This window comes from Dendroctonus ponderosae, unplaced genomic scaffold (assembly GCF_020466585.1).
Source record: "Dendroctonus ponderosae isolate FM_Combo_2020 unplaced genomic scaffold, Dpon_F_20191213v2 Dpon_F_20191213_1, whole genome shotgun sequence".
Lineage (NCBI taxonomy): Eukaryota > Metazoa > Arthropoda > Insecta > Coleoptera > Curculionidae > Dendroctonus > Dendroctonus ponderosae.
Window position 1 is genome coordinate 50,981,482 of NW_026017110.1, and position 18,159 is coordinate 50,999,640.

The 18,159-nt window shown below is 45.8% G+C and overlaps 7 protein-coding genes across 9 annotated transcripts; 2 read left to right on the forward strand and 5 right to left on the reverse strand.

Annotated features, from left to right (window-relative positions):
* Nucleotides 1–2,325: 2,325 nt before the first annotated feature.
* Nucleotides 2,326–3,603, reverse strand: LOC109533245 (procathepsin L). The gene is made up of 4 exons (XM_019898515.2): nucleotides 3,450–3,603; nucleotides 3,064–3,396; nucleotides 2,721–3,009; nucleotides 2,326–2,671 (listed from the first exon to the last, which is right to left on the reverse strand). The coding sequence occupies exons 1-4, from the start codon at nucleotides 3,522–3,524 to the stop codon at nucleotides 2,331–2,333; spliced, it is 1,038 nt and encodes a 345-aa protein (XP_019754074.1). The 5' UTR covers nucleotides 3,525–3,603; the 3' UTR covers nucleotides 2,326–2,330.
* A 54-nt stretch (nucleotides 3,604–3,657) lies between these two features.
* On the forward strand, nucleotides 3,658–5,437 carry LOC109533244 (uncharacterized MFS-type transporter C09D4.1). 3 transcript variants are annotated; one of them, XM_048670245.1, is made up of 8 exons: nucleotides 3,658–3,818; nucleotides 3,885–4,008; nucleotides 4,062–4,247; nucleotides 4,302–4,482; nucleotides 4,582–4,769; nucleotides 4,828–4,931; nucleotides 4,986–5,096; nucleotides 5,153–5,437. In XM_048670245.1, the coding sequence occupies exons 1-8, from the start codon at nucleotides 3,790–3,792 to the stop codon at nucleotides 5,418–5,420; spliced, it is 1,191 nt and encodes a 396-aa protein (XP_048526202.1). In that variant the 5' UTR covers nucleotides 3,658–3,789; the 3' UTR covers nucleotides 5,421–5,437. The 3 variants fall into 3 exon arrangements, with proteins under 3 accessions (XP_048526202.1, XP_019754072.1, XP_019754073.1); XM_019898513.2 differs by having other exon boundaries at nucleotides 3,658–4,008; XM_019898514.2 differs by having other exon boundaries at nucleotides 3,658–4,008; nucleotides 4,828–4,925.
* On the reverse strand, nucleotides 5,432–7,785 carry LOC109533243 (feline leukemia virus subgroup C receptor-related protein 2). The gene is made up of 8 exons (XM_019898512.2): nucleotides 7,318–7,785; nucleotides 7,080–7,265; nucleotides 6,570–6,750; nucleotides 6,291–6,505; nucleotides 6,139–6,242; nucleotides 5,976–6,086; nucleotides 5,803–5,915; nucleotides 5,432–5,751 (listed from the first exon to the last, which is right to left on the reverse strand). Exons 1-8 carry the CDS (start codon nucleotides 7,645–7,647, stop codon nucleotides 5,540–5,542), a joined length of 1,452 nt encoding a protein of 483 aa, XP_019754071.1. The 5' UTR covers nucleotides 7,648–7,785; the 3' UTR covers nucleotides 5,432–5,539.
* A 2,823-nt stretch (nucleotides 7,786–10,608) lies between these two features.
* LOC109533241 (protein UXT homolog) lies at nucleotides 10,609–11,166 on the forward strand. The gene has a single exon (XM_019898509.2). The coding sequence runs from the start codon at nucleotides 10,725–10,727 to the stop codon at nucleotides 11,154–11,156; it is 432 nt and encodes a 143-aa protein (XP_019754068.1). The 5' UTR covers nucleotides 10,609–10,724; the 3' UTR covers nucleotides 11,157–11,166.
* LOC109533240 (26S proteasome non-ATPase regulatory subunit 5) lies at nucleotides 11,158–13,037 on the reverse strand. The gene is made up of 6 exons (XM_019898508.2): nucleotides 12,749–13,037; nucleotides 12,312–12,699; nucleotides 12,015–12,261; nucleotides 11,769–11,957; nucleotides 11,429–11,716; nucleotides 11,158–11,379 (listed from the first exon to the last, which is right to left on the reverse strand). The coding sequence occupies exons 1-6, from the start codon at nucleotides 12,928–12,930 to the stop codon at nucleotides 11,186–11,188; spliced, it is 1,488 nt and encodes a 495-aa protein (XP_019754067.1). The 5' UTR covers nucleotides 12,931–13,037; the 3' UTR covers nucleotides 11,158–11,185.
* Nucleotides 13,038–13,542: 505 nt separating this feature from the next.
* On the reverse strand, nucleotides 13,543–15,962 carry LOC109533239 (acetylcholine receptor subunit alpha-like). Its single transcript, XM_019898507.2, has 8 exons — nucleotides 15,700–15,962; nucleotides 15,504–15,643; nucleotides 15,291–15,445; nucleotides 15,048–15,228; nucleotides 14,714–14,998; nucleotides 14,375–14,511; nucleotides 13,825–14,326; nucleotides 13,543–13,775 (listed from the first exon to the last, which is right to left on the reverse strand). The coding sequence occupies exons 1-8, from the start codon at nucleotides 15,740–15,742 to the stop codon at nucleotides 13,578–13,580; spliced, it is 1,641 nt and encodes a 546-aa protein (XP_019754066.1). The 5' UTR covers nucleotides 15,743–15,962; the 3' UTR covers nucleotides 13,543–13,577.
* A 71-nt stretch (nucleotides 15,963–16,033) lies between these two features.
* LOC109533234 (ras-like GTP-binding protein RhoL) lies at nucleotides 16,034–17,262 on the reverse strand. Its single transcript, XM_019898500.2, has 5 exons — nucleotides 16,936–17,262; nucleotides 16,693–16,858; nucleotides 16,516–16,630; nucleotides 16,338–16,455; nucleotides 16,034–16,278 (listed from the first exon to the last, which is right to left on the reverse strand). Exons 2-5 carry the CDS (start codon nucleotides 16,839–16,841, stop codon nucleotides 16,073–16,075), a joined length of 588 nt encoding a protein of 195 aa, XP_019754059.1. The 5' UTR covers nucleotides 16,842–16,858; nucleotides 16,936–17,262; the 3' UTR covers nucleotides 16,034–16,072.
* Nucleotides 17,263–18,159: the final 897 nt, after the last annotated feature.

Genomic DNA, 18,159 nt, shown 5'->3' on the forward strand with positions numbered 1-18,159 from the left:
CCCCCATGACCCCGCCCCCTGCATCCGCCCTTGACTCGAATCCCTTTCAGTCCATTGCAGTCTTGTCAAACCAGAGAATTGTCTTTAGAAAGTCATCTCGAAGTTTTTTATTAGAAAGTGCCACGAAAGAGGCGAAATTTAGTTCAAGGGGTGTCAACATTCCCAGCAACGGGAAGGTGCGCACAAAACGGGTAGATGCTGGTAGTAGGCATGGGTAACTCAGTTAATTTTCAGGAGTTGGCAGAGTGTTGCCCAAATGGCTTGTTGCGCCAACCCAACGCACTGGCGCAGTAACTCACCGGTGCAGTGCAGTAACCCATTCGGTAAAATGTTGCTACTGAAAAATGTGGTGACTTTTTTTGTTAGCTGTCGAAATTCCAGCCTCGTAAAACTTTAACCCGCCCCTGGGTTATTTGCTAAGCGTAATTTAAAGTGCGGAACAGTGAGGCGCGATAAGTATCGCTAGCCTGACTCACCAACTCATATAACAACACAGTGTTACCCATGCCTAGTTGGTAGGTTAAATTGTGGTAGTTGGTAACCTAGTAAAGACTTGTTTTCACAGTCAATATATACTGAATTTAACGCAAATTCCTCAAATTAATTGGAGATATGGAAGATATGGAGATATAATGGACTCCTGCGTTGCCAGATGGCCAAATGTTGTTTGTAAAAGCCTTTAGGTGGAATATTCTGAACGTGCCATTGAGAATAAGTTCCTTCAAATGAGGGGGATAGGAGGAGATCAAGTGGCCCCAGCCAGAGCTGAAAACAACAAAACGGTCGCAAAGAAAAAGAGGCAACAAAACCGAGATTCGGAGAGATTCATTTCTGCCGTTGACTCTCCCCCGATCCAAGCCTGTCTTCGGAAACTCGTTTGATTCAAATTAAAAATTGCGTTATGTATCCCCTTGGGGCTTTAAACCCGACTGTCACATTTTGCCCTTTATTAAAGGAATCCGAAAAATTTAATAAAAGAAAGGGATATTTATATTTAAGTTTCAGTCGGCTCGACAAGTCTCCCCCTTGTTTGTTGCCGTGTCTTTCTTGTCTTGGGCCGGAGGCGCGGATTTTGCCATAATGGACATTTACGCCCCCGTTTGGGGATCTTTGATGGCACCCGAAACTAAATCGCTCTATCATGCTTAGAGAAAAAAGTGGGCAGTTTTAATCGGGCCAAATTAGATGGAGAAAAAGTGCGCCGTAGTTTTATAGAGCGGCGACCGAAAAAACCGGCCCTTAAGGATGTACTTGGGGCAAATCATTAGCAAAGGGGGGATTAGATCTTGTCTAGTATCCGTCGCTCTGAATGATTGATGGGCGCCGGACCGGTTTTTTCGTCCCCAGTGAGACACTGGGCGGTAATCGAAACTGGCTCCCCATTTTGCGGTTCGGTGACTTTGCCATTTACATTCGTAGCAATTAGATGCGGCTCGAGTGGCACCGAACTGGATTATTCGCGCATTTGGAACAACCCCATCCATAAAACTTCGCCCATTCGTTTTCAATCAGGCCTGATTCGGATTCCTATGTGATCCAGGTAAATGCCATTTGTCAAGAATTTCATTTCGACTCACGTTTCTCAAATATGTTATTTCCTGCATACGTACCCTGGCTATGGATATGGTATTTGCCATCCTGTGAAACACTGGTGGCCACACAGGGTGGTGCACGACAAGCGATTTTTCTGCTATGGGCCCTGCTGGGATCCATTTCCATGCAACTTTTAAATGATGCTATGAGGAAATTGGGTCCAGCTGGCCACATCTATGAAAAAACTTGGCTGCAAGGGTTTGATATTCTTTGCCTTTTTCGGGCACAAATTGATAAGGATGAAAGCGAAAACAAGCAGCCAGTGACAAATTCATGGCAAACGGCCTAAAGGGCGTGTGGCAGTCAAACACACGGCAAAACCCTCGGGCTTTTCAATTAAGCCTGCCCTTCAGTCGGAAGTTTCTTTCTTTGCAAGCCCCATTGGGGCGCTCAAAGACGCCACTCTGGATCCGCAAACAAACGAGAATTTGGCCGTTTTTACTATTTCCCAAGGTACGTTGATACTGAAACAGATGGAAAGGCTATGATCCATATTTTTTACACTAAATCGCTTTTACAGTGTAGTAAGTACAGCCTTTAAACTTTTTTCGGTTTTTTATATTAGAGGGGTAAAAAATATTTAAAAAGACGCAGCGGCCTGTTGTCCTATCGGCCGATCAGTGTCGGATTCCTACCGACTAAAAAATTCCCTCTTTGTTACCTTGGAATCCGCCGTCAGGCATTACTTCAGGATATTGCCTTCAACTAAACTATGAGACAATAAAACACTAATCGTTTTACAGATTCCATTTCCCCACCACTAAAACAAACAGCCCCATCCAGGCCAGCCAATAGTTGAAAAGGTGCGAGCGGGTTGAGGCCTGGTTGGTCACCCCAACGGGGTAGCAGGCCTGCAGGGCGATCCCACACAGTCCCTTCCCCATAACCATCCTAATGTAACCGTCTTCGCCCCAACTCGGGCCCCAGGAGTTTTTCAGAATCCAGTAAAGTTGCCCTGATTCGTTCCCAAAGCCCACCGCCAATAGTCCGTGGTTCACTGTGGTGGAACAGGAGTCGTCGAAGACGCCCGATGAATACTTGATTATCCTGTCTGCGTTGATGGCCACGGAGACTGGGCCTGGAACATGAAGAATTACTTAAGAAGCATTTAAAAGAGCGCTTCTTACCTATAAAAGCCACAGCCTGTTGGAGCTCAGTCTCGTTGCCCTCAGCTATATCAACATAGCCTCCAGACCTCACAAGGCCCGGATGGCCCGTCCGGCAGGAGCCTTGAGTTGCCTGATACGGATAAAGAACCTCAGAAATCAGGCTGTGTTTTCTGGCATACTCGAAAGCCTCCTGCACAGTGCCACCGCTGCAACCATTGTTGTCCTTGTCACAGTCCAGCAGCTGCTGTTCGCTTATAGAGGTAAGGTTGTGGTATTTCAAGGCCAGCTGCCCTTCCAAGGCTCCAGTCTACAATTCAACGAGTTAGTGGGAGACCGCTTTCTAAGTTCCTCTGGTGCTCACCGCGCTGAAAGCCCAGCAGGCCCCGCAATTCCCCTGATCCTTCACTGCCGTCACCACTTCCTTCTGACGCCAGTCCACACTGTCTGAAATGAAGCTGGAGTTCCTCAGGTGGAATAGTGTAGAGGAATTAGGAGATTTCCTGGGCAGCGTCTGGAAGCGGCTGGAGATTTCCTCTGGAGTGAGATCAGCGAATTGGTTGATGGCCAAGGAGTAGGAAACAAGACCGGCAGCAAACTTGCGGTTGTGCTCCTCTACTTCTGCCACCGTTTGGTTGTAGAGCTGTTGGCGCAGCTGTAGCTCAGCTGTGGAGCTGTAGGACTTGTTGTGGCGCAACTGCAACATTCCTAGATGAGTCTACTGCGGCTGGGGGTCGGAGTAGGGACTACCAAGAAACCTTGGAAAGACGTCTGCCCAAAACCTCTCGGCAGGAGAAACACAATCAAGAGTAGAAAACCCAACATTTAGATAACGATTTTTAACACAACTGACGACGGAATGAAATCATATGGGAGCTTCGTTTGCTGATCGCAATCAGCCACTCAGTGGCTCGATTAGATAAGGGCGGGCCCTCGAGTGTTTTTAAGTGAAGTTCTCGCAGAATTTTTGCAGTAAAAAAACAATCGAACGCTGCTTGGTTCTCCATATACACAGACCCATTAGCGCTAATCGCCCATTAGCAATTCATGGGTATATCTAAACCCATCATGCTGATTAGTAGCCGACAAAATGCGCACCCAAGCGTACAGAAAGCGATGGTACGTCCTGCTGGTCTTCGTTTACTATTCGTGCATCAATGCCATTCAAATGACTGAATACTCCAGCATAACGGAAACAGTTGCCGGCTACTACCAGGTGACCAACTTTAGTGTCAACTGGACCTCGTTGCTCCATATGGTGCTCTATCCCTTCCTCATGGCCCCCGCCGCCTGGATAATGCAAAGATTTGTAAAGCTTTTTTCTTAGCATACATTAGAAGGACTTAGGTAGAGTATTTGTAGGGGCTTCGCCTGGCCTACTGCTGTGGCTGCCTGGGCACCGCCATAGGGATTTTTGTCAAATTCCTCGCGATCTCCAGACAGGGATTTTGCTGGCTACTATTGGGGCAGGGCCTCACGGCAGCCTCCTCTGTATTTATCATGTGCTTGCCCCCCAAAATTGCCGCCGTTTGGTTCACTCCCAGCAAGGTATATAGTGAGGTGTTAACTACTCTTCCTACTTGCTAAAGGAGGAGTTTGCAGATTTCCACCGCCTGCTCCTTAGGCACCATGGGGCCTAATCTAGGCAACGCGCTCGGCTATGTGCTAGCTGTCACCATAGTTCCCAATAATCCCGACCCAGAAGAAGTGGGCAGAGGCCTCAAAACGCTCAACATTGTCTCAGCTGCGCTAATTACACCGGCCTGTCTAGCAGTGGTTTTCTGTAAGTAGCCATTTGGTCTAGGGGAAGACGGTCTTTTGAACGTCAGTTGGTTATCTGAGTTAAGGAGTAGGTAGTTAAATAAAATAACTACTCCTTAAGACCTCCCCAGCAAGCCCCCACAGACCCCCACCGAGCAACAAAGCAGCCCCCAACTGCTTCCCACTCAGACCAGGCGGGTGAAGTACTCAAAGGGATTTCTGCTGCACTTGCTGGCCTATTCGCTGAACCTGGGGGTGTTCTCCACCGGGATGATCCTTCTGAGCGAGCTGGTGGTTTCTTACTTCAAAGTATGAAGATTCCAATGCACGAAATGCAATTAGGCACCTAAGTCTTGTTCCATTGCAGGGCGCCATGCAAGCCGCCGGCTGGATGGGGTTTTGCATGATGATCTCCGGTCTTCTCGGATCGGTGATTTTTGGAGTTTATCTCGATAGAACCCATCAGTATAAGTAGAGATTTCCAACCACTTTCCATGTTTTTTAGATATGAACGCAGATTTTTAGGGTGGCTTGTGTTGCAACATCACTGGGTTCCGCCTCGAGCATCCTGCTGCTTTTGCTGGCCCTTCATCAGCGCTCCCTGGGATTCTCCTTTTTTCTTTGCGGTCTCTTCGGGTAACAGTAGGTCTTTTGGCAAAGTCGCAAGTCATCGATGGGGTGCTTCTTTACAGAGTGTTTGCCAACCCGATCATTCCAGTGGGGTACGAGCTGGGCATCGAGTTGAGCTACCCTAGCGACGAGAGTACAGTGGCGGGGCTGCTTTTTGCAGCCTCCCAAGTGGCCAGCGTTTTGTTGGCGATCAGCATCGCTCAGGTGAACAACTACTGGGGGGCTGCGTCAGCTCTTCTGAGCATGGGGGCTTTGTTTTCGCTTGGCGCACTTTTGGAATCTTTAGTTCCCCCAAGGTTCGGTCGGCTGGAGGCGCTGCAGGAGCAATAAATTCCCATTGCGGCTTTTAACAGTTTATTCACAAATATACAAAGAGTAAACTACCTAACCCTAATCACTCGAATGGGGTTGTCAACGTGACAAAGTCTCCCAAAAGATCAGCAGTCAAGTCAGCCTTTGATAGGCAGACTCTCCTCTTGAGACACAGCGACAAACTCTACAGGATTACCGCCTTTATTAAAGGCTTCCTGCCTGCGCAGGTTGTTGGGGACAAGAGCGGTAAGGACGCACCCAATCACCAAGAGCCCGATCTGGATCAAAAGCGACCAGATGGTGCCCCAGCTCTGGTTAACTTCACTCAGAGCAAGTGTGAAGATCACGCCTACGAAACGGGCCCTCAACGGATGAAGGCGACTCAGAAACACGTACTTACCGAGAGTTTGAGAGGCCGCAGTAAGCAGGCCTGTTGTCGTGCTTTCATTGGTAGGATAGGTGAGTTCAGAAGCAAACTCGATGCCTGCCGGGATGTAGGCGTTGAGGAAGAAACTGCAAAAAATCAGTGGGGTTGCTTGACGTATTTTGAGGAAAACATCCAGAGGAACTTACCCGAAAATGGCTATAGTGAGATAAGCAAGCAGTTTTGCCTGGATCTTCAGGCAAACCACCAATGCCCCCAGGCAGATGGCGGTGCCTATGTAGATAAGTAGATTGGTTTCCCTAGAGAGGAAACTCTGTACTTTAAACGTTCCAGTTAAATTTAACGACTTACTTGTACTTGTGGGTTTTATCCAGAACAATGCCCACTAGGAAGCCGCCAGTCATGCCAAATAGAATCATCACTAGGCCCATGCGGCCCGCATCTTCAGTGGCGCCCTAAAAGCGCGATCAAAGAATCCGAAGCTGACTCAGAAGGGCACTTACCGGAAAATAGCTCAGTACAAAGTGATTCAGAAGAGTGCCAAAGGCCGAAAAGATCCCAAAACTGATGCTGTACCCGAGCATGTGCACCAAAAAGCCCATGTTCGTCAGTAGATCTTTAAGAGATTGTAGGAAGGTTTTCATAGTGACCACCTGCACTTTTCTGCGCTCTTCTGCCTGGGCCATACTAGGGGGGTATTTGGGCATGTGGGGAAAGTCTGAAACAAAATCGGGATTTTGTGGGGGCTTGGCCACTACGCAGAACAAAGGAGAACTTCTCACATAAAACAACTGCAAGGCAAGCTGGAATGATGGCAATGGCAAGCGCCCAGCAGAGGCGCTTTAGGCTTAGGGCGATTTCCTGCAGATCTTCAACGTCTTTGACTACCATGGGAGGCACTAGAAAGCCCAAGGCGCACCCCAGCTGCATCCCAAACACCCCGATGGAGCACACAGTGGATACCTGGGGGAAAACAACAAAGACACGCGCTTCAACTTAACAGTGCAAATGGGAAAAACAACAGTAATCAATCAATCATTCAACGCCGGCATGTTTGCTCATCCATTACGGAAGTCAATCCTGGTCTATTTGATGACGGATTTAACACGCTCGTGTGCAGATTAGGTGTGCTTGGCGGAAATGGTTGTTGATTGAGGATTTGCCTTAAGCCATTCAACAAACCGACGTACATTAAACAGGCTTCTGACGTGATTGAAAAAAAAAACTTTTAAATGCCAGCTTTGACATCACCAGCTCAACTTACCTTACCTCAACTTACACCAAGGACTTACCTCATTTGGTTTGAACCATGTGACGGCCAGCTTGGGAGGCAGACTAAGGATGAAGACCTGAGAAAGGGAAACAATGGCCTGTCCAATCAGAACCACTGAAAACGCACCCTGATCGATAGAGAACAGCTTGATGGTGGCGCCGAGAGCGGTGAGAAAACATCCTGCTAAGGCTGCGAAACGTAGCCCCTGAAGAAACCGATTGAAAAATGTTGTTGCTGCAACTGCTAAGGCCACTAACCAGCTTGTCGATGAGGAATGAAGAGGGAAATACGAAGATCGGCCACACGATCATGAACATGACACCGGTCCAGTCGACGGCGCTCAAGCTGACTTGATAGTAGTGCATCACTATGTTGGTCACTATGGAGTATTCGACCCATTGGAAGCAGCTGATGGTCGCATAGTAGACGTAGACGGCCAAGATGTACCATCGAGAGTTGAAGGCTTTTACCACCTCTACAGAGTTTTGGTCGAATGGAATGTGGGCGCCCAGCATGGGCGTGTTGCTCTTCTCGTTGTTGGCCATCATCAAGCTGGCTCTGCCCAACTTCACTAACCAGCGCTGCATGGCTGTGTCGATTTTTATTAAAATCTTCGCACTTGTAAAGTTAATCCGCTTGTAAACGGCAAACTTTCGCAGGGATTACTTCGACGGATTATAATCATATCGATCTCTAATCGATGATTACACGCGACCGGGTGTCACTCGCCTAAATCTGGATGTCATGACGGCCAACAGGAAGACCACGACCTCCTCAACTCCAATCAGCGCTTTTTATCCACTCGAACTAATTGTTATTAATGAAAACAATGAAAACCCAGTATAGTTACCATCAATATAACAATCTTCGGCGTCATCTCAACAAAGTTATGGTTAAGACCGTCGAGTCCCATTGTTTAGATAGCATTTACATGGTAATGCCTAAATAATTGCGGTTTAGTTGACTGTTTGCCATTGATTAAGCGCTATATTGCCGATCGATTATCGATGATCTTCCTGCATAGTTGAACAGGAAAAAACAAATCCGTACTTGGAGTGATTTTTGGAATTTCGCTTCATATATTTTTGGGACATCCGTTCGGCGAAAAAAACAGCATTGTTTTAGATTGGGGTGTTGCGCAATTTACGGGCCCGCAATTTGTTAAATAGCTCGGATAAATTATGTATTTATTGGTTTTCGGAGATTATTTCGCTTTAATCCAAGGAAGTGCAATAAATCGTCATCGATTAATCACTACAATTGCTTGAGCGACTGGTTTGAATCCGACTAATTTCCATTTACCTACCACCATCCATCGACTGGTAGGAAGACCAGCTAAGTAGCTGAAAATATCTCAAAATGCAGGCTTTTTGCGTGAAAACTGCATATATTTCCCAAGTTTTGCTTCATTTCATAACTGGGTTGTTTCATTCTCCATCTGGAGGTGTGTACATGAGCGCTCTGGCTCAATTTGTTCATGAGATATCAGCAAGAAAGTGGCGTCATGCTTGTGTACTCAACTGCCCTCTTTTCTATAAACGCTTGAAATTAACACTTGACCCTACAGATGCTGAAAATTTCTTACAAATCGCCCTGATTTTATATTACAACTGGGAATTTCTTGATGTCTACAGGTTCATTCCAGCGGCGTACTTATGAGTATGAGAAATATGTGGTAATGTCTGCACGAGTTCTGTGATTGAAAATGGGGTAATTTGAAGAGGGTTTAGTGAAGTTATAAAGGTTCCATGGTTGCACTACCATAGAGCCCGTGTTGCGCGTTAGCGTTTTTCTTTATGGATCAGTGGCATATTTTTTGGAAAAGCTCCTGAAACTTTTGAAACATATACAGGGTGGGCTAACCCTATTTATGACTCTCCTGGTAGAGTTAGAAAAAAACGGTCAAACACGTCAACTTTTATTTTTAAGGGGACATCTTGCTGACTATCATCATATTATACAGGGTGTTTTATAAACAAGATACTACGTCACACTTTTAATTAAAACCTACTATTTTTATGTAATTTTTCGATCCTGCCAAAAGTTTGTAGTAAATTTCGCGTAGCATGAACTATACCCATCTTCAACCGTTTCAATTTTATTTGTGTTTGTTGTTGAGATATTGAGCCGTTCGAAAGTATCGCAGATTGCCGTTTATATGGCATATTGCCAATCTTCTATCATAATCATCTTCATTGAATTTATGTACAAGTTTTATTTTGTAAGGATGAAATTTATGACTTTTCAATATTCTTCGTATTGACGTGCGAGAAACTCCGGAAGATGTAGCCAGTTGGCGAGTACTTTGGATATGGTCATATTGAAAATTTCATTATAATGAAAGATGTGCAAGTTAAGTTAAAAAAAAGTTGAAACCCACAGTGACACTTGACGGTGACTCGTTCTTTTTCCTAATCTGTCAGAGGTAGTCATAGAAACGGCAATCTGTGATACTTTCGAACGGCTCAATACCTCAATCAATCAACAACAAACGCAAATAAAATTGAAACGGTTGAAGATCAGTATAGGACATGCTGTACGAAATTTACTACAAACTTTTGGCAGGATCGAAAAATTACATAAAAGTAGTAGGTTTTCATTTAAAATTTAAAAGTGTGACGTAGTATATTCTTTATGAAACACCTTGTATAATATAATGATAGTCAGCAAGGTGTCCCCTTAAAAATCAAAGTTGACGTGTTTGAGCGTTTTTTTCTAAGTCTACCAAGAGAGTCATAAATAGGAGTGCGACCTTTTCGTTAGCCCACCCTGTGTGTAGAGCGTTCAATACCGAAAGCCTCAGCTTACATGTGACGTAAATTTTGACGAATGACGAATTTTTAAACTTTGTTGTGTTTTTGCGCGAATTTTCAATTTTTACATCATGCTTTCTAAAGATGATTTCTGAGCAACCAGTTGAGATTTACAAGTTGGAGTCTAGACCATGTATCCCATGCACCTGTTTATACGATGGTACGATGATGATACGAAAGTGTTTCTATTGGTTGGAGATCTGTCAATTCGTCCGCCGTCGTACGAATTGACAGACGTACAGTCGAATTGACAGATCTCCAACCAATAGAAACACTTTCGTATCATCGTACCATCGTATAAACGGATTCATGGGACACGGGCTTTATACAAGGGCGGATAAATTTTAAACTTGGAGAGTTTTTAAGCGGGTTTTTCAACTTTTCTTCAAACTTGTTGAGAGATTGAAATAATTTTGGCCCAAAAAAACGGGGCAATCAGCAGCCGATGGAAGAAACTGGACCTTTAAGTTGTGGATGTCTTTATTACCTTCAGCTCGTGCTATCCCTCTTTTATAAGTCCGAATACGTAATTGGATTGGTTTTCTTTCATTTTAAAAAAGTCGAGAGCAGTGCGGCTCAATCCCAACCCTTCGATAAAGGTAGCTAGATTAATCCGAGTTTTGCGTTTTTATTGCCTGGGTAAAATTAAATTTTTATTTTTCGTTTTGTCCAGAAAAGAAATACAATCAACGTTGTCAAGCCATAGGCAATCATCGTTCCTCTCAGTAACCTCAAACTTCCTGAGTGCCTAACCTCATTAAACTAGTAAACAATCTGGCCCAAATCTGGAGTGGTAAACATCCACTGAAACTGACAGTTTCTGCCTCATCAGCACTCTGAAGACACCTAGGATGGACATCAACGGGAAATTGAAGGAATACGAGTGCTTCATCGAGGACAAACTAAAACGTGACTTACGGGACATTGAGCTGCTGCTCAATAGCAAAGCCGCTCAATGCGAGGAGTGGAATGAGCTGAAAACCATGGTGGGTGCCATCAAGGACCACAGGACAAAAGACCGCGACATGCAATTGCAGTTTGAGTTGGGGAATGGGGTGGCGGCATTCGGGAGTATCAGCGACTATGAAACTACTTTCGTGGATGTGGGGCTTGGCTATCTTTTGGAAATGCAACCAAATGAAGCGGGAAAGTATGCGGACATCCGGTTGCGGCTGCTTCAAAAGGAAATGCTGCATCTGCGAGAACTGGCAGTGGGTGTGAAAGTACGCATTAAAATGGTGCTGCTCGCCATCGGCGAGCTGCAGGCCTCATTAAACAGGTGACTATGAAAAAGTAATTTTATTCTAGCAAATCAGTTCCCTTCAACAGCCACTTCGGTCACAGCCTGCACGTAGAACGGGCCTTCCTTCACGTACTCCTCAATCCGTTCTTGGAGATTCTGGTCGAAGACCAGACTTTGCGCTAGCAACTTCACTATGACGTACTTCGCCTGCTTGCACTCTTTTACTGATTCCACACTGCGGTCCAGCAAAAACTCCACCAAGCCTTAAAAAGCGCCGTTAAAGCCAAGAAAACTAAAACTTCCTCCTAGTACCTGGAGAGTTTCTTATGGCCTCCTGCCCCCAGGGCTGTCCTGCCAGGGCATTTAAAATCCCCAACCCTGCAAGACGCAGATCGGCAAACGGGTTTTTGGCATACTTTGCGATCAGCTCCATGGGCTCCGCCCCTAGAAGCCTGTACCATTTCTCAGTGATCTGTATGGTGTCATAGCGCTCGTCTCTCAGCAGGTTTTCCAAGCAATTCAAGGCCCTCACTTGCGTTTCAGTGGGCAGCGAAGGCAGCAGCTTGGCAATAATCCGGACGGTGCCCTCCAGCTTACTGCCTGCAGATATCGAGGACTTCATGCATAAATAGCCAAATGAGAAGGATTTCACCTGTGGAGTCTAGAGCTAGTTTCCCATGGGAGGTTTGTCCGATGAACCCGATAGTATCTAGGGAAATTCCAATGATAACCAGATCGCTTTGTTCGATGTTCGCGAAGAGATGATCGAACATTGCTGGATATTTAGCGAGAAGTTCGCGGGGTTTTTTATGCCCTATTTGTCCAAAGAACTTCAGGATTCCTTGAAGAGGTGGTCAACAATAAAACCAGAGATTCAGTTTGAAAAGTGAGCGCTTACCAGGCTGGCACAGTTGTGTAGTAAGCTCGTCTTCGTTGATAAGCCCAAAAATCCTGTCGAAAATACCTTGTTGGTCCAAAAAGACGTAGCCATGCTCGCTAAGGGCTAGCTCGGATAAAATCTGAATCACATTGAGCTTGAGCAGCACGTCGTTGTTGCCGATTTCCTCAATAACCCGGCTGATCAGTCCCATTGACTTGAATTTGCCAAAGCTGTACTCTGATAGCTTGGAAATGGTGACCAACAACTGCAAAGCTGAATTCATTAGCTCTTTTTCTCAACTAAGTAGTTTTTTACCTCATAAACCCGCATCCTCACCACCTCGTTGCAACTCAGCAACTCCTGCAGAGGAATCAGAACCTCGTTGCTCACCAGTCGGTTGGCTCCGGGCACAGTGACGCCCAATGTCTCCAAAACCTCAGACGCCCTTTTAGCCACTCCCAAATCAGCATCTCCCAGACAGTTGACGATGTTCAGCATCAAAGTGGTTTGTTCGCAAAGGGAGCACAACACTTCCTCATTGGAAATGGAGCGGCCGATTTCGTTAAGGGCCATGCTCTTCACAGCAGGATAAGGATGGACTAGGGCGCGTTCTAGCGAAGTCCTATAGCGCTGCGTGCTCTCCCCAAGGTGCAGGCTGCTGAGGCATAAAGTGAGGACTTCGCAAGCCAAGTCCACCTGTTCTCTGTAATAGAGGGTTTGAATGGGAAAAGGCAGGGAAGGGGGGCACTTACGAGTTAGAATCATTGAGGCAGTCGAAGACCAGGGGCAGCTGCAGCCCGCTGGACATAGTGGCGGCTTCATCATGGGGCAGAGCCTTTAAGTGGTCGCGAAGCTCACTTAAGGTGGAGATCCTCAGCTCTTCCTGCAGCAAATTCGAGAGCTTGTCGGCGCACCATTCGTCCTGTACAGGCATTTTGTAATACTCTAAACTGCAACTCACTGTGGTTTACAAACAAAGCCTTGACAATCAGCTGTTAAAGTATGCAATTGCGTCTAGCGATAACCCAGATATTTTATATGCGACAATATTGACAGCTCTGGCCTGGTAAATGGCGCGCAGTTTAAAACGGCAGGGCGACTATGACGTCAGGAAATATGGCCAATGGAGGCGTATAATTAACATATAAGTTTACGTACGTAAAAGTTTATGGTAATTAACGATCAACATTAATATACAGGGTGGTGATTCATTTAAATGCCGCGCTCCACTGGAGGTATAGCCGTCCTTTTCTGATCGAGGTTTTTCTGCGATGTTTGAGCAGTAATACCGCAGATCTTCGAGGTCAAGTTTCTTCTAAAGGATGGCGACATTTCTTAAATTCTTTCTCGCTTTAGTTTGGAAGCTTTGATTTTTAAAAGGCGAGCATGTAGTTTGAGTAACATTCATTCTCACATTCGCTACACTGGCAAAACTGAGGATCCTGGTCGATTCATGTGAAACTTCTTAGTCTTCTAAGGATGGTGAAAATTTCAAGTTGCTACTGGCTTTAGCTGGGCAGATGCGATTTTATTAAAACCATTAACACTTTTTCTATCATTTTATTCCATTTACAGAGGACGCTACAAAGTAACGGCAACGTATGGCTTAACTGATCTGGACATTATTTCGTACATGTTAGGATCAATGGGCTGGCGGTCATCATAGAGAGTGGGCGCTTGCAAGATGATTCCAGCCGTTCCCACCAGCACGGCGAGCGTGAATATCCACAAGAAGAGCCGATCCAACACCATGGCCACATACTTCCAGTCCTCCTTCACCTGGGAACGCCTGTTTACCATGGGAATCAAAACGCCTTGAGGACCTTACCCTAATAGAGTCATTCTCCCGCTTGATGTGGCCTGCGATGAAGCGCACCCCATTGAGAGCCTTGTGGAATTCCGGGCACTGATGCCAGGCCAGATCATTCATCCAGGGGTCTTCGTATAGCTGAAACTCGCCCTCGCAGGACATGCGTATGATAGGCGAGGTGGTACCGTGCACTCTGCAGGCCAGTAGGCCGGCTGACTCCGCCTCTCTGCTGGCTAGGCGTTCGCAGAGGCTGGTGTTGGAGCGCATCTCCTGCGCCTCCTGCTCGATGATGCCCGAGTCGTACTGTAGCTTGGCAGCGCGCAAACCGTTGCAGGTTTGCAGGAGTGCCATTTGAGGATTGAACATGTTGAAGCTGCGCCGATCGAGTATATAGTGGGGCCGGCGCATCATCAATAGCCTCGGCAGAATGTGGATGAAGACGCGACGCACCCACGGCGACATCACGTGCGTTTGAGGGCAACGGAAGTGTACGTTGAGGACGATCACCGTTACGCAAATGCTGGAAAGGGGCGTGGAAAAGCGTAGCTAATGCGTTATTTGGACCTACCTGAATGTGTCCAGAATCATGGTGAAAAGCACAAACTTGCCCAACAGGGGAACCACCAGGGAGGTGGGTGGAATGATCTCGGCCAGTAGCAGGAAGAAAATAATCAGCGACAGAAGTATGGAGATGGACAAGCTGACCTGATTAGTGAATGAATATACAGAGTGTTTTGCTGATAAGTATCTCGTTGGATGTTCAACAAAACCTTCTCCACTGAAACACTGTTTTTTAGGCAAATTTACAGGGTCATTGAATATTAAGATTTTGTTGAAACAGTTTGGGACGGTTGAGCGTCTCTCGAAGTTGGAAGAAAAAACGTGAAAAATGCATCAATATACCGACCTTTTCGCCACTGTCCGAAGGCAGATAGAACACCAGAATCGTCAGGAAGGAAATGCCCATGCAGGGAATGATCAAGTTGACTGTGTAGAACAGCGTCTTGCGTCGCATGGTGATATTGAATGTGATGTCCAAGTAAGGCTCTTTGCAGCATCTGTAGAACTTTTCCGTCCTAATGGCTGGAACCTCTAAAATGTCCCATTCGACCGACTTGTAGAACTGCTTCAGGTCGATGCCGACCTCTACTATTGTGGAGCCTTTCGTTTCGTCGGTGTGCCGCAAATCCACCTGAGTGTAGCAGAATAAAAACTGTAGCGCGCTTGGTTGCAAAACTTGCCTGGAAACCGTCGTAGGTCCATGATCCGAACTTCATAACGCACGTTTGCTCGTCGAATGGAAAGTACTCCACGTCGATTTCGCAGGAAGACTTGTAGATGGCCGGCGGTCTCCATTCAACGAGTCCCGTGAAGTTCAGCGTCGCCTTGGTGGCCAGCGTCACCTCAAAGTTGCCGTCGGCGCTACCGAAACATGCTCAGCTCCAGTCATGGCCTTTAGATCGACTCTAAAACCCCCCCCTTACTTGTTGTAGAGAACAATGTCCGGCCTCCAGATGTCGTCGGAAGGAACGTGCAGCATGTCCACGTTTCCGTAGTCCATTGGGTTCCACTGCAGCTTGTAGTCGTACCAAGACTGTTCCACCCAGACATTAGTAGTCATTATCTGGTTCTTCAGATTCTGCAACAGTTTCAAATTCGGAACCTTCGCGCCTTTATTTTCAGTGGGAAAAACTTACCACATCGATCAGCTGCGACAGCTTCAACTTGATCTTCACCGAAAGAGCATCGCTGACATTCGCCACTGGCCGCACCAGCTTGTTGTAGTTGCTGAGCAGATCATCGTAAAGTCTTTTGGCGTCCGGATTTGCGTGGCATCCTGAGGATTTTTTTGCCATAAATTAATAAGTTGAGCGGCGCTTCATCTGAACTTACCTATCAGGAGCACCCAGATCAGAAACAAGGACACTGATACCATTGAGAGGATGAAAGACCGACTGCAAGTATGCGATCAATGCATGTTAGTCGGCCAGAATGGCCCAAATTGCTGCGTGGAGCGCGCAGCAGCAAAGGGCCGTATTTTAGAAAATCCTGCGGGAGTTGGACAGTTTTATCGTGGTCAACTGAGGCAGAGTGGAAGTTATTGGACCGGAATGGACCGAGATCAAGCGCCAGTTAATGGGTTTATGTGGCGTATGAAGTGTTCACGGTTTTGCTTATAACTTTTTAAAGGTTGGGCAGCACTAATGTTTTTAAGATACGAACAAAGTAGAAAATAAATAGGTTTAATGGAACATTTCTAATAATATCATAACAGCTGACAAATAGACTTGGATGGCCGCTGTTGGCTCCGCCCGGCCAAAACAGCCATCAGCGCCATTTGGAAGGCCGCATCGATGTTCCATTGGTTTTTCGCAGAAGTCTCAATGAAACCCGCCGCCCCGATGTCCTTGGCCAGAGCTTCGCCCTCTTCAGTCGTCACTTTCCTTTCGGCCAGCAGGTCGATCTTCGTTGCTACAACAGCGGATAGCCTTTTTATATATATACAGTGTGGCTTTTAAATGAGAACCTACCAACGAGGATTATATGGGCTTGCGAGCGGCATTTTTTGAGCTCAGGGGCCCACAAGAGGGAGATATTTTCAAACGAGTTGCGCTCCGCTATGGAATAGCACACCAGGAAGGCGTCCGCCTGCAGGAATTAAGTAAGGATAAACGGACAAAATACCTGGAGCGCTTTTTTTGCACTTACAAATCTATAGGCCAGTCTTCTGAGCTTATCGAACTCTTCCTGCCCGGCAGTGTCCGATAGAACGATTGTGTAGGGCTCGTAGTTGATCGGGATGGTCATCGAGTATTCGTCAAAGCTGGAACAAAGCCAACACCGCTGCTCAAGCCCTTAAACGGGAGTATTTAAAAACGCACTTACATAGTCGGGATGTAGCGATCGTCGAATTTTTTATCCTTGTAGACAATCAGTAGGCAAGTTTTTCCTGTGTCTCCATCGCCCACTACGGTGATGCGGATCAGCCTACTGGTGGACGAGGTTGTGCTTTTCTTGCGTCGATTCTGGGACATTTTCGCATGTTCTAAAACTGCATTACCAAATTTTACTTCGGCGTTTTGCCCCACTGAATGCTGGGGCGATTCAGAGGCCCGATTGGTTGCTTACCTATCAGCGATGTTCAGAAACCCCAAAAACGCCTAAACCTGGCCATTTTCTTTCCAACTATGTCACTGCGGCTGATAAGATAACGGCGCGCAGCTGATAAAGGATGATTGTAAATCAAGTGAAATTTTAATGCTATTGATCTGAGATAAATTGGACGCAAATTTTTGGTACAGTTTGCCTTGACATCCTGTATATAAACAGGCGTAAACTAATCAATGAAATAGTCTTATTTAAATTTACAAAGATTTCTTATTCTATTATAGCCGCTTATTTTATTAATAATATTAGAAATAAGTCAAATATGTCAACACCGTCGTTCTGTTTTTTAACGTGATGCTTATTAACCCCTACTTGTACGTAAATAAAGGACCACGTTATCCTCTAATAAGATAACGCTTATTTCTTTAATAATGCGCATGCTCAGAATAATTAAGGGGCCTAAAAACTCCCTCAGGATAACAGCATCAAACCGCTATCGAACTTATCGTGCGTCCCTCGAAGTTAACCTCGGGAAATAAATAAAACAAATGTGTTTAATCAGAGCGTAGTTTTGTCTTTTAGCTATAATTTGTTTTTAATTTAAAAGAAAAATATGTCTTTTGGTGTGGTCTTATACGGTTAGCTTTATTAGAACAAACTAAATCTAAAACTAATACACATGAAAGTTTCGATTTGTATCAGGAAAGCAGAATGTTTAAGGAGGTAGCGAGAAAATATGAGGAGTAGCAGTTTAGCGTTACGTTAGTGTCTTTGTCGATGCAGATGCTCTCTATTGGCGAGATTTTGCTGGCACACAAAAGTTTCGATTTGTATCAGGAAAGCAGAATGTTTAAGGAGGTAGCGAGCAAATATGAGGAGCAGGAGTTTAGCGTTACGTTATTGTTTTTGCCAATGCAGATGCTCTCTATTGGCAAGATTTTGTTGGCACACGAAAGTTTCGATTTGTATCAGGAAAGCAGAATGTTTAAGGAGGTAGCGAGCAAATATGAGGAGCAGGAGTTTAGCGTTACGTTATTGTTTTTGTCGATGCAGATGCTCTCTATTGGCGAAATTTTGCTGGCACACAAAAGCTTCGATTTGAATCAGGAGAGCAGAATGTTTAAGGAGGTAGCGAGCAAACCCTGTACTAACTTGCTAAGGCAGGGACCGAGAAACCACTGACCAACCAAGAACCTGCTTGCGGTATATCTCATGCCCAAGTTAGGGTGGCAGTTGGGCAGTGGA